The following is a 13,061-nucleotide window of genomic DNA, read 5'->3' as shown; positions in this document are numbered from 1 at the left end:
TAGGGAAATGTTCATGTGCTTATTTTGTAAATAAATCTCTTCGCCTGTATATCATAATACATCACTTCTCTATCTTGAAAAATTTTTGGAACTCTTTTTTTGTGTGTAAGCCAGCCTTAAAAGGAATGCTGTCTGTCTTCAAAAGCTGCCAACACTTCCTCCTAATAGTATTCTTTAGACTTCACCATCAATCAGCGATTATGAGATTTGCAAGGTCAAAAGGTGTTCACTTGTACAAACAATGCGGCGCACCTGAGCATTCAATGCCTTACATAGTCCAGAAGTTAGCAATAAGAACTCAGATAAAAAAGACAAAATAGGACTATACAAAAAACAAAAAAACCCCTCCAAAACCAGAATATAAATATATTCCAAGTGTGTCTTCTAATGGTTATTTGTACTGATCTGGGCCTGATACTGAAGCTATTTGGCCCTCATTTTCTGGGGACATGAATAGGGAAGCAGTTTCTACTAAACACCAGAACTTAATTCATTAGGAAAAAAACAAAACCAAACAAAAACCTGAAATGGATTTTTCCAAGGCAAAAATCTCTGAATTACTGATTCCAGTATGTTTGCTATTTTTTCACATTTGCAGATGACAAGCTGGTTGTAATAACTTCCTTTTAAACAAGACTGCCTGTTTTTTCTCCTGCAGTTTGTTGCCTTGGTACAGTAGTTAGATAATAGGATAATAGGATAATATTCTGTTCATTGAGAAGAAGTATGAAGAAGCCAGATTATACATTGTAAATGTCCTTTAATTAAAGATGTGTTGAAAAGATCAGATTAAAACTTAAGTATTTAAAAATTTGACTTCTATGTGTGATTCATACGAAAAAATTGTAATTGTGAAAGAACAGTGAAAATATATTGCAGATAATATGGTTAAATTGTGAACTCTGACAACTGTCTAATTAAATGTGCAAAATATGAAATTGAATGTACAATCACCCCCTTGAAGATGTGTTTGCAGAGTGCACTCATGAGATACTGTTTTTCATAGATAAGTCTACACTCAGATTCTACACGTCTGTCCCCGTTTTTCACAATCCTTTTTTTAGGGCATAGCTTTGGTAACACTAGTCTGCATTTTCCAGAAGATGGGCTGAGAGTAAGTTACACCAAAGGAGCAGTTTGGTTTAGCTGTTAAGTCTTTAGGGTTGAGACAATGAAAAATGGATCATTTGTACCCCAAAAAGGAATCAATATGTTGAATCACTGCAGATTGTTGCGATTGCTGTTGTAAATCTGACATAATGAATTCATAGTATGATTAACCACAGAGGTTGAAAAACAATACCTAGATCCCATCTCTGCAGATGGGTGCACTTGGCTGTTTCATACAAGTTTACAGTACGGTCATGGCTCTGAACTCGGTGATCATTTTTGTTAGCATATACTGCTTTCTTGAGCTCTGCTGGGGAGAAGAAATTGTAATCAAAGTGTGGTATGTGAAGCACCATAAATTAAGTCTTTTAGGACTTAATTTTATTCTAGTATTTGAAAGTATATGAGTCTTGAAAAAAATTTTATTTCATTTAAGAAAAAAAAGGCAAAAAATGCTGCCCATGTCCATGTCTAGAACTCTTTTTAAAATTTTATTTCTCCTGTAAGACAGGAGAATTGTCCATATTAAGCTTGTCAAATGTAAAATATTTTGGAAATAATAAAAAAATCATAAATGTTGCTTGTAAATATATTGGAAAGCATTGCAGTTTCCAGAAGATTATTTTTTGTACCCTTTTAAAAAAAAAACAAACCTACAAAGATGGGTAGAGGGAACATTGCTGATAGGTGGCACTAAGTGAAGCTTATTATTTTTTTCAGTGCTAATTCTTATAAAAGAAAATTAAAAAGAGAAAAAAAAGCCCTAAACAAATCAAAATTTTGACACCAGGGAGTACAGCAGAATTCTCCCAGCACCGCATACTTCTATTAAAGGCATCAGCCTGCCTCAGCCCTGCAACTCATTCCAGTTGAGACTCTCACTTTATTTCAGATACTCCTTGCAACCTCTGAAGGTGTAGTAACATGAATTGTAACTGGAAGCAGAAATTTTTCCTACTGTGCTGTGCAAATATAACTTCAATGTAAAACATGGAGGGGGAAAAAAAAAGAATTTAGTGAAGTATCAGTCAGTATGTAGCAGCTGAGGTGCGTGTGTTCGGGGCTTAAGTGGTGTGAAGGTAACAGATAGCCTGGCTGATTGAATTGCTTCTGTTGTTAGGTGGACTCCGGCGAGGCAGATCCAGTGGATGAGTCCACCTTTGAATCGCAGTATTCGCTAGAGAGTGACGTCTTCCAGGCTTCAGTGATAGCTCTGCATGGCAGTGCCTGTAGCGGTGAGCTGAACTACAGCTTCTCTCTTCCATTGTCAACTCCCAAGGTAAAAAGGAGGATGGTTTTATTGATGACAAACTTTGATTATAAGTGTGAAAAGGCTGTATTATTAGATATAAATGTTTTATGTCATCCTGGTTCAAACGGCACTATTTGTTACCAGCTTAAAGTGCAGTTTTGTTTAGGGTAGTGCTGGTGTCTTTCAGATGTCTGTGTTGAAGAGAGAGGCAGCAAGAAAAGTTGAAAGCTTGGATTTGTGTTTTATATAGCCAGATAAAGTATGGTGAGATGTTTGTAGTGTTAAAGCTGTGGTGGGCAGTCTGCTACAAAAACTTAATTGTTATTACTTCAGAGCATAGTAGAGAGTGGTAACGCAAAATAACTGCGTTATTCTACAGTATTATTTTAGGTATGAAAAGCAAGAGTAAGTTTTCATCCTAAACTTTGCTTTTGTGCTTCATAGTTAGTATGTTTACTAATTCATTTACTGTGTTCTTGAATGAAATGTTCATAATGACACTAATTAAAAGTAAATCTGTATACATCAAACCTCTGATGACTAATAATTTCATTTACTGACTTTAAATAGAAGATAAGTTCTTTAAGAGTGTTACAAAGATCAGTATCTTTTTTCTTGCTGGTCACAGACCCATAATGACTTGATTGTTTGTATCAGAATTGATGTTTTGTTTCTCTCCATGGTTTTCATGCTCCTTTTTCTTGGTAATCTATAAATTTATTTCGCTAATCCGGAGTCTTCCAAGGCATTTCTCCTAGCAGTCGTCTTTGAAAACAACATTGTAGGGATTTCTTCCAGGGTTTGCAGTCTGTGGTCTTGTATAGAGTAGCTGCTGCTTTTTCCTCCACACCTGAGCTGCAGTAACTCCCTTTATCCCTTCTGGAATACGTTCAGCCCTTACGAGGCACTGATTGGAAAGCTAAATTCATCTTCTAATGATTTCTCCTAATCCACAGAAGAGCACATCTCTGCTGTGCCAGTGGGACAGATTGCATTGTGTAACTCTGTAATTGTTACTTAAACGGATTATGCATTTTGCATGCTGAGAAGCATTTTATGAGATAGAGGCTGGATTTACATTATATATCACGTTGAGGCTCTAGAAAGTCTTAAGTTATTTTCAGCATTGACTTAAAGATGGCTTCAGTTTACATTTTTTTTTAAATTATGGTCCTGATTTTTCAGTGTTCCTCTCTGTGCACCAGTATGAAGTGAGTATTAAGTTCTCATCAAGTAACATTTTGTACTCTGCAGTTATGAGTGACTTCACAAAGTAAACATAGCGAGAAAATCTGTTCTTAAAAGAAGACTTTTGAAGCAAGTGAAATGCAGTAGAAATGGAAAAAAAATGCTATTAGATGCTATGAGGAATGCTAGAGGTGTTTCAGCTATTTCTGGCTTCAGGGCAGTTCACAGATTCTGAATGCCTTTGGTGTCGCTTTTAAAACAGGTGATGAAAAAAACTACTTAACGTAATGCAAATGCTCTAATGAGGCCACATGTTGCTGTAGTTACAAATTCCTGAAATCAGCATTGGCTTTTCTTTAAGTGAAACAAAAATAAAAATGGGCATATGCTGCAACTCTGATATCTATATATGGAATATGGAATAAATGTTGAGTATGAGCTGGGTCTTGTTTTCTCTGATTTGGAAACGAGTACAAAACAAACTTAAAAGTAGATGTCCCAGCTTTCTTTGAAACCTAATGAAATAATTTAAATAGATTATAGTCCTGGTGTTCTGTTCTCCAAAAGGTAGGAAATTATTTCATTGATTATATCATGCAGATTAGTTTTATTTAAGCCTTGCTCAATTATCTTCTCAGATGTTACTTAAACCAATTATTTACGGGTGAAACTTTTTTTATGATTGTTTCGGGACAGAGCAAGCATGTATGCACTTCATGAAAGATGAGAAAAACTAATTCTAAGGCCCTTGATACAAAATGTTGCAAAATATCCCAAAATCCTGGGAAACGTGTTTTCCCCACTTTTTGGAAAAGAAATAGAAGAATTAGTAGGACCAGTGGATAACAACTAAGACAGATAGAAGTAGATGTTCTTGTGACTACCTTTACTACATGTCAGAGAAAAATCCCTAATTGATATAGAGCCTCTAAGTCCAACCTCTAAGTCCTTGATATATCTTTCTAATAGCCTACATTTTTTTAAAAAATACTTATTTTGAAAGCTAAGCTAGAGAATATTTGAAGATTTTTTTTTCAGAAGGTTGTGATTATTGAAATCCCTTAAAATATTTGAAATGCAGGACCTTGGAATCTTGAAAGTCTGAACAAATTTTGTGTAGAGAACTTAATCCTAGTACTGCAGCCATAATCGATACACTTGCAATAAGTATTAACTGCTAAGCTTCTGTAATTGCGTCATTGTATTTCATTGTGGTCACAGTTCAAAACCTCCATGTTTGTTTTTTGCTGAGATTTGACCGAGTTTTTACTTTTCCCTCTTCGTGTGGAAGGCATATCTAAGTATGTTTCTACTCAGTTAAGTGGATGATTAGATTGCATGCTTATTGTCTGAGCTGCTTGAAATTGTTCTTTGCTTGCTAAGTGTTTTGAAAGTAAAGACCTTGATCTTCCAAAGAAAAGAAAGACAATTGGATTTTTTTATTTTAATAACTTGCTGGAGTTATGTCTAGTTTGAGAATGTGTGAGTGGATGTTACTTTGCTGAAGTTAGTGGAGATTTATTATGAGTACCAAATTAGAATTTGGCCTTCAACAGTACCTTTATTTTCATTGATTTCTGGTATTTTAAACCAGCAGAAATTGTCTGAGGAATCAAGTAAATTTTATAGTAAGATGCCTCTAGGGATCTACTGAAGACACTGATGTTACAACAAAATATGTTTAAATTCTGTGAGATTAGTTTCTGTTTGAGATTTTAGCATGAAATGTACTTTTTAATTATACTGCAAAAGAGTGTTGATTGTTCATTGTTAACAGTCTGTTGGAGAGGAATGTTCAAATGCTGCAGCTGATTTCCCTGTATCTGACAAGAACCTGTGCAACATGGATCTGAATCAGAGAGTGAGAGAGCAAAAGTCCGTAGTGGGCAATAGCCTGGAAGCTGCAACTGGTTTTACTAAAAAGGATCTTCCGCCACTGGATGTTTCGGATATCAACCAAAACGAAAGTGAAAACACAGTAATATGGACTGGATCTCAGACCACAGCAGAAATCGCTACTACCATGCAGCTTGATCCCACTGGAAAAGTAAAGATTTTTTTTTTTTTTTTTAAATGATAATTAAAAAAACCTACAGAAAGGCCATATTAAACCATAGAATGTCCTAAAGAAATTGACACCGGCCAACAGCCATGCATAGTTGTTTGATGTGGTAGCTCACATCAAAACTTACGGATTTAGACCTATCCAAAACAGGAGATAATTTATGGCATCAAGATAGTCATCTCCCAGAGTCTGGCGATACAGGGGTATAAAAAAGTCTGCTCATACCTCACAGCAGTAGACACTGCTGGACCACCGTGTACCTGCTGGGCAGGCGAGGGGGCTTTTCTTATGCCCTGTTAACCTCTGCAGAGGCATGGGTGCAAGGAGGAGGTGCACAGCTGGAAACTAGGCCTGGGAAGCCAAGAGGGAGTGGTGTGAAAGACTTGCATCCTGGTGTTCGCACATTCCTGTGCAGTTCAGCTCACAAACTTGCCTGTGATGCCACAGTATGCAAACATAATATTCCTTTATACGACAGTCACTGTAACATGTGTTTCTTTTTTCTTCCATTCAGTGATTTATTAAGAAATTCTTAAAAGAGCTGCAATTTCATACAAGATTTGTTACTTTAGCACTGGCAGATTCTCAGACATCTGTGGTGAACAAATCTGAGAGCCCTTGAATTCATCCCACTAATTTTAAGAGTGTAACTGATGTCCCTAAATTAAAAGCATACTTTGGGGTAGATTTGCTACATTACCTGAAAGAAAACAGAAACCTCACTTATGTCGGTTGATCTTTGATGGACTGACTTTTCCAATGTCGGTATAAGGAATCTGTATTAATTATGTGCCTAGCTTTTGTGTAAGGTAAGATGGGTTGAGGTCAATATGTCCAATTGTATTTTTATCTCCGTATTCTGAACTCATGTTATTTTCCCTTGTGTTAGGATCAAGTGCTTTTAATGGACAAGAGATGCCCAGTATCTTTGGAGGGAAGTTCCACAACAGTGAAAAACATGTATGAGAAGACTATCACTATTGCAAGAGGCAATTCAAGTCTAGGTAAGGTAGCTAACATTTTTTGTAACCTGTTCAGGAACATGGCTTTCTGTTTTTCTCATATGTTTCCTGCTTTATTAGTAAGGACTAAACATTTTCCTTTTAGTGGGGAAAGCATAACATGATATTCATTCTTTGCTGCTTGTACTGTTTGGGTATGATGGCAGTGGATCCATTTGCTGTCATCGCAAACACAAAAGTAAAGTGTCCAGTCTCACTGAGAATTTTTTTTTCCCTGTAAAGGGGTTTAGTCATTCCTAAATGTTAACAGAACAATTTTAATATGTTGTTTTTTAATGTCTATACATTTATATAATATACTGGAAAAATGAGATACAGCCAAGGAATGCTGTAGAAGAACACTTTGGTCAAAGAGCTGCAGACTAGACTTTCAGATGTATGTAGACACAAAATGAACTTGCTTTCTGAGGATGGTCAAAAGGGTCTAAACAAGCTGTTCGCTTCCTTGCTACATATTTGTACTTGTATCTTAAGTGCCTCGGTATTTCTGAAAATCAGATCATTGATACATTTGACAGGTAGTGCTCTTAGCTCAATGATACTATCATTTTGTAGAGAATTTAAGAGTTTTAAATATCTGCAATCTGCGAGTTCCTGAGCATACTGGCTGGAGGCACATCTTGGAGCGAACAGGCACAACAGATGGAAACGTTTTTCAGTATCCTCCCCTGGTCCCTGGTGCAGCTCTGGGCAGTGTGAGGGGGAGCACAGGGATAGCATCCTCACAGGCCAGTTCCCAGAGCTGGTGCAGGGGAGGCTTTGTAGTGGAAGGCGGTGTGTGTTCCCCTCCGTTTGTGGCTGGTGTGTTCATTTGGTTTGGTTTAGGTTCCTGGTGCCGTTTCTTCTAGCCAGCTGCATGTCCTTGAAGACTCTCTGGTGTTGGTAGGGCAGGAATTTGTGCGGGCGTTGGCTGTTTGCAGTGACTCTGCAAATGCTTTAAGATAGGTTGTCTGCACAAAGCACCCAGAAAGCAGCCCATGGGCCCCTTGTTCATAAACAGCCACCACTCAGGACTCCCTTGCTGTGCAGAGGTGGGTCAAGTGCTGTGATGCTGTAATTCAGTGAGTGCTTCCACCTGGAATAAAATGCCCTCTGGATGCTCAGTCTGCCCCATATTACCTTCTCCTTCGTGATATAGCCAGCCTCCAAACTGGATCGGGAGCTGATCGGGTTTAAAATCAGCTTCCCCAAACTATAAAGCTGCAGGCAAGGCTGATGTGGGTATAAGTTTTGACTTTCATTGGTATGAGGTGCTTGGGTAACTACTGCCTTTACTGGCCTCATTGCCAGGCTGTATAAAGTGCAGGTCACAGTGCAGTTCCAAGCATTTGGATTTTCTTAAAAAAATTTTGTTTGCAATAACCTCCTGACTCAGTGGAGCAGTGTTTTTCATGTATGTCTATTAGTATTTTAAGAGCAGTGAACATACAAAGCAAATTTCATGTCAAGCATAATACAGCATAAAATACAAACCTGGGGCAGGGTGCACACTGGCAGACATGACATGCATGAAAAGCAAGACTGGCCTCTCTTGTATACATAGTATGAATGTGAATAATGCTTTCTCCTGGCTTTTGACTGTAGTCTTTTTCTTCCAGTCTGTATGTGCTCTGGCCTGGGAAGCAGCCTGGCACAGTGACCAATTTACACTCATGTCTGCATTGCTTTTAACTTTCATTTTTACAAAAGGAGCTAAATCAAGAGCTGTGAATGATGTTGAAAGCTGCAGCTGCATCAATTTAGATTGAGAACTGGCACTTCTTTTTTCCTTTTAAATGGTGTCAACCGTACCTTGCAACAGCTCTTCAAATCCAGCCACAGCTGGAGCTCTAACCTTTTGATTGTGATTTTTAAAAGGTGAGTGGACGGAGCACCCACATGCAAGAAAAGCTGAAATGCCGTTGTCCTGTGTGACTCATTTGGCAACTTAACAGTGGCATTTGCATTTTTAACCTGAAATTGTAGCTGTCCAGAGTGTGACATCAGCCTTGCAGAGCTGTTGTAATGAGGATGTCAGCACAGAAACTGGGGGTGATGTCTTTCTAAAGTGCTATTACACTAGCCTCAGTAATACTGTTGATTGTTACTGGCTTAACCAAGCAGCAAAGTTAGGTTCAGAATTTCAAACCACATTTCAGCTGTTTCCTTGGCAGTTTGCTTTTCTGTGCACACTGCCTGTATGCTGGTGGAGACCACTCTGTTGCAGAGTTGTGTTTACATTCAGATCTGACTGAGTAACCTGTGTTCCGCATACCAAAGTTGAGAGGTACGTGTATTCCTGTGTCTAATAAACTTATTGGGTAGTTTCTTGCTAGTCAGGGCCACCTTCTTATACTTTAGACAGCTATGTTGATCTCTACTACAAGTGGGTGTGAAGAGCTAACACTATTAAGAGATTTTTATTTCTGGAAGGAGTTCTAAGAAACACAAATGAATATCCAGATTAGTGTTATTCTTTAAATGTTTACACTATTCTATTTTTTTCTCTGGGACAGATGTATAGGCAGATGTTTGTATGGTTGGCTGACTCTGAGTATCCTGGGGCTTATAGCTGCCTTCTAAACTCTGTTCAGCCGGTCTGTCTCCCAAGGCCTAAGGTCAGAGTAAAGTGTTCAGTCTCTGTCTTCTGTAGCCATGTTTGTATATAATGGTTAGAATTTTTTCATAGTATCCTTGGAGGTTTTGCTTTGGGTAGCTATCATCTTCTTTCCACTCACAGTCTGGACAATAAGGTAAGGGCTTGCAGGCACACAACTGCACTCCTAGCGCTTGCTAGCCTGATGTTTACATGCAAAACCAGGAGAACACGTAGTGGGGTAGTCTCCTTCTCCAAGAGATATTCCTCTGTAAGGTACTCTTACTTCACTGGCTTCATCTTGTTAGTAAAGGAAAGCTTCCATATTAGTGCACAAAAAAGAATGAAAATGAGTTTGGCAGTATTAAGATAGTGGGAGTCCAGTGGGTGGACTTCCAGAGTGCTGGCCCTTCAGCTACCTTTCCATTGCCTTAGTGAAGAACAGTTTTTTCTGGAACTGTCATCAGGGTTGATTTCATGACCATCAACAGCCCTGAAAATAACAGTGACAACCCATGCATGTAAGAACAGTCACAAAGACAGGTGAAGCCCAGCACCACAAGTAAGTCCCCACGGGGAGGAGGGGAAAGAGCATCTCTCTCTCATTTCCCATTAGTGAAAAGAAAGTGGAGTTAAATGGTGTGTATAAACACTGAGAAATAGTGTCCTGCTGTGCCACAGGAGGGATCATGGTGTAACTCAAGTGGACTGTATCCATCAGTAGCGTGTGGGTTCTCACAGAAGTCAGGATGCTCTTCTGGGCCTAAGTGATGGCCCAGCTAGGAAAGCGAGGAGGCAGCCACTATCTCAGTGGGATCTGATTTAGGCTTTCTGTTGAAAATAAGTGCGTGGATGTACTGGCACTGTGCTAATTAACTGTTTAATCATTTAACTTCCTTTCCAAAGAGAACCATTGTAAACTCAACTGAAATGTGGTGTATAAACTTAATGAACCATCCAGAAGAGTGGTAAATTGGACTGTTTTAGAAGCAATTTCATTAGCTTTTTTGTTTATTTTCTGCTTAAATTTTCAACTTAGTTTTTTTATATTGAGCCTGGTATGTGAAATCACACAAGGTAAAGTAAAGATACTGTGGTTGTGATTTGTAACTGCTGTCTCCTGTTGGAAAGAAGGAAATTCGGGAGAATAAGAGCAATGTTTATAGGCTTGCTGACATTGGCGGGTTGGCTGGCTGGCTCTTACCTTCCCTGTCCCAGCTTACATTTCTTTCTCTTGGCACTCAGAGCTGGGGCTCAAAGATGTTATTAACTGTTCCATGTGTTCTTCACTATAGGGATGACAGTAAGTTCCAATAAAGATGGCTCAGGAATGATAGTCCGCAGTGTCATCCATGGAGGCTCGATAAGTCGTGATGGACGGATTGGTGTGGGGGACTGCATCCTGTCGATTAATGAAGAGTCAACCACAAACTTAACCAATGCACAAGCTCGGGCTATGCTAAGGAGGCATTCGCTCATTGGACCAGATATAAAGTAGGTAAAGCTAGATAATGAGTTGTGGTAGGAGGAGGCTAATAATCAACGTTTGGTTATTTATGCAAGTATTCTAAATGAAAATTTTGTTTGTTTTTACAACATGAATTTACCTGTAAGTTTTAGCTTCAGATGGATAATTCACCTTCAGATCACAGTTTCATGGATTTGAAAGATAAAATCACTTGTGTGAGAGGCTTTGGGTGTTCTTAGAAAAGTTATCACTGTCATTAGTAATCATCATCATCATTACTGCCCTGCCTGGTTTTATTGAAGGAATGGGATTAGTCAGAGTTTTGCTTTCATATTCTGACTCTCCTAAATAAAGTAAGGATTTCTTCAAGGTGTTTGTTTTTCTCAAAGGTGGACTGTCCTGGCCATTGCACAAGTGATTTCATTTGATGGAGATCTTTGTAATCTATTTTGGTTTTTACTGCCAGACAGAAAGTATGACACATGATGTTAATGCAGAAAAGTAATACTTAAAACATTTTCAGTACATCTGTGACAATCAGCAGAAACAGTCTGTTTTGTGAAGTCACTTCCAAGTTTTTATTAGTACATGTGAAGGAACTGTTCCTTTAGTGCATAAATACCTGCTCTTGGCAATACTACTTTACTTGCAGTAATTAATACAAGTTTTGAAAAATCCTCTTGCTTGGTGAGAAGGTTTGTTCATCTCAGGTTCACTCAATTTACAGAATTTTAACTTGCCCTTAGAGTACAGTTCTTTCTAGCTGTCGTGGTTGTGGAGTTAACTTTGCCCACATGCACCATCTAGAAATGAGGTTATTCCTAAGCCTGTGGACAGTGCTCTAGACACACCAGTGCTGGGTTTACAGCTCCAAAAATCTAGTAGCTGTTTTTCTCAAACCCATGGTAACATGGATTGGATCAGATCTGCAAATGGGATTAATGGAGCTGTTAGTAATAGAAACCTTTACTTATTTAAGGGAGTGGCCTTGAAAGGGATCAGTTCAGTCCCAGTGCAGTTGCAGGTAACTGTGTGGTTTCTGTCAGTTCAGAATGGACTGCAGGGCGTTCCATTCTTCCCCAGAAGTATTCTAGTTTTGAAGACACCTGGCATTTTGGGAAGAGGTAGGCAAAGTATCTTAGCTGTGGGTGGTAGGTTTAATTGTCTGCCTCATAGCTGTCATGCGTTTAGGATTATGAGTTAATGCAAGCTTGTTTAGATAATGGGATATGCTCATATATTGAATTATATTATTGTCAGTTCTGTCATGAATATGAGCAAATCAGTGTTGATAAAATGTGACATTGATTGTTACTGTAGGCTTTCAAACTGTATTACAATTCCGACTGCCACAACTGAAATCGGTTGGTATGCGTGCATGCATGTGTGTGTACGTCTGCTTAGATACACAAATGCTACAGCACCATTCCTCTGTGAGGAGTCTTTAATTAGTGCTGGAGTTACATGATCAAACACATATGTGTTCATTATTTGTGCTTATCTTTTTATAGCTGCTGCATTTTACACTATTAGACTATTAAGTTTTGTTTTGTAGTCCTAGTCTTTTGCAGAATATGATAGAAATACCAAAATCTTGTCTTAGATGTGAATGTTCAGATTTTCCAAAGAAAAGTGCATCCCCTTTCCGAAGGATCTCACAGAAAAGGGGCAGTTGCTATTCACATTCTTACTTAAGACTTTTGTCTTTCATTTTTGTCGTGGTTTAACCCAGCAGGCAGCCAAACACCACACAGCAGCTCGCTCACCCCCCCGCCCCAGTGGGACAGGGAGAGAATTGGAAGGGTAAGAGTGAGAAAACTCATGGTTTAATAGAAAAGAAAAGGAAGGGAAAATAATAATAGTAATGATAGAACATACAAAATGAGTGTACTTGCTGAGCAATGCCCCCCAAAAAAAACAGCGATCGCTAACTTCCTGGACACGCCTACCATTCATATACTGAGCATGACGATACATGATATGGAATACCCTGTTTGCCAGCTGTCCCAGCTATGCTCCCTCCCAGCCTCTTGTGCACGGGAAGCTGAAAAAGTCCTTGACTAGCACGGTACTTAGCAACAACTAAAAACGTCAGTGTGTTATCAACATTCTTGTACTAAATCCAAAACACAGCACTAGGAAGAAATGTAATTCTATCCCAGCCGAAACCAGGACAATTTTATATTTATGTTCCTCGATGCATTCCCATGATAAGGGTTTAAAGTGAAGCCGGCTTCTGCACTTCAAAGAACTGGGAGACCAAATCCTTTGGTAGCTTCTAAAGGAGTCTTGCAAGAATAAGGACAGTATTTTTGGGCCTACATAGGTTTGATACAAAACTATTCAGCATAATTAAACTTTTCTGTAATTTGTACTTTCAG

At 38.6% G+C, this 13,061-nt stretch overlaps 1 protein-coding gene across 1 annotated transcript in view; it reads left to right on the top strand.

Moving 5' to 3' along the window:
* Positions 1–13,061, top strand: part of MPDZ (multiple PDZ domain protein) — a 76,171-nt gene that overhangs the window by 25,971 nt on the left and 37,139 nt on the right. The window contains exons 15-18 of the mRNA XM_009581028.1: positions 2,231–2,389; positions 5,328–5,597; positions 6,505–6,619; positions 10,508–10,706. Coding sequence (XP_009579323.1) covers positions 2,231–2,389; positions 5,328–5,597; positions 6,505–6,619; positions 10,508–10,706 — 743 coding nt within the window. The remainder of the gene's footprint in view (positions 1–2,230; positions 2,390–5,327; positions 5,598–6,504; positions 6,620–10,507; positions 10,707–13,061) is intronic.

This window comes from Fulmarus glacialis, unplaced genomic scaffold (genome assembly GCF_000690835.1).
Source record: "Fulmarus glacialis isolate BGI_N327 unplaced genomic scaffold, ASM69083v1 scaffold8507, whole genome shotgun sequence".
Taxonomy (NCBI): Eukaryota; Metazoa; Chordata; class Aves; order Procellariiformes; family Procellariidae; genus Fulmarus; species Fulmarus glacialis.
Note: the sequence above shows the minus strand (reverse complement) of the source record. Positions and strands in the feature narration are given on the sequence as shown.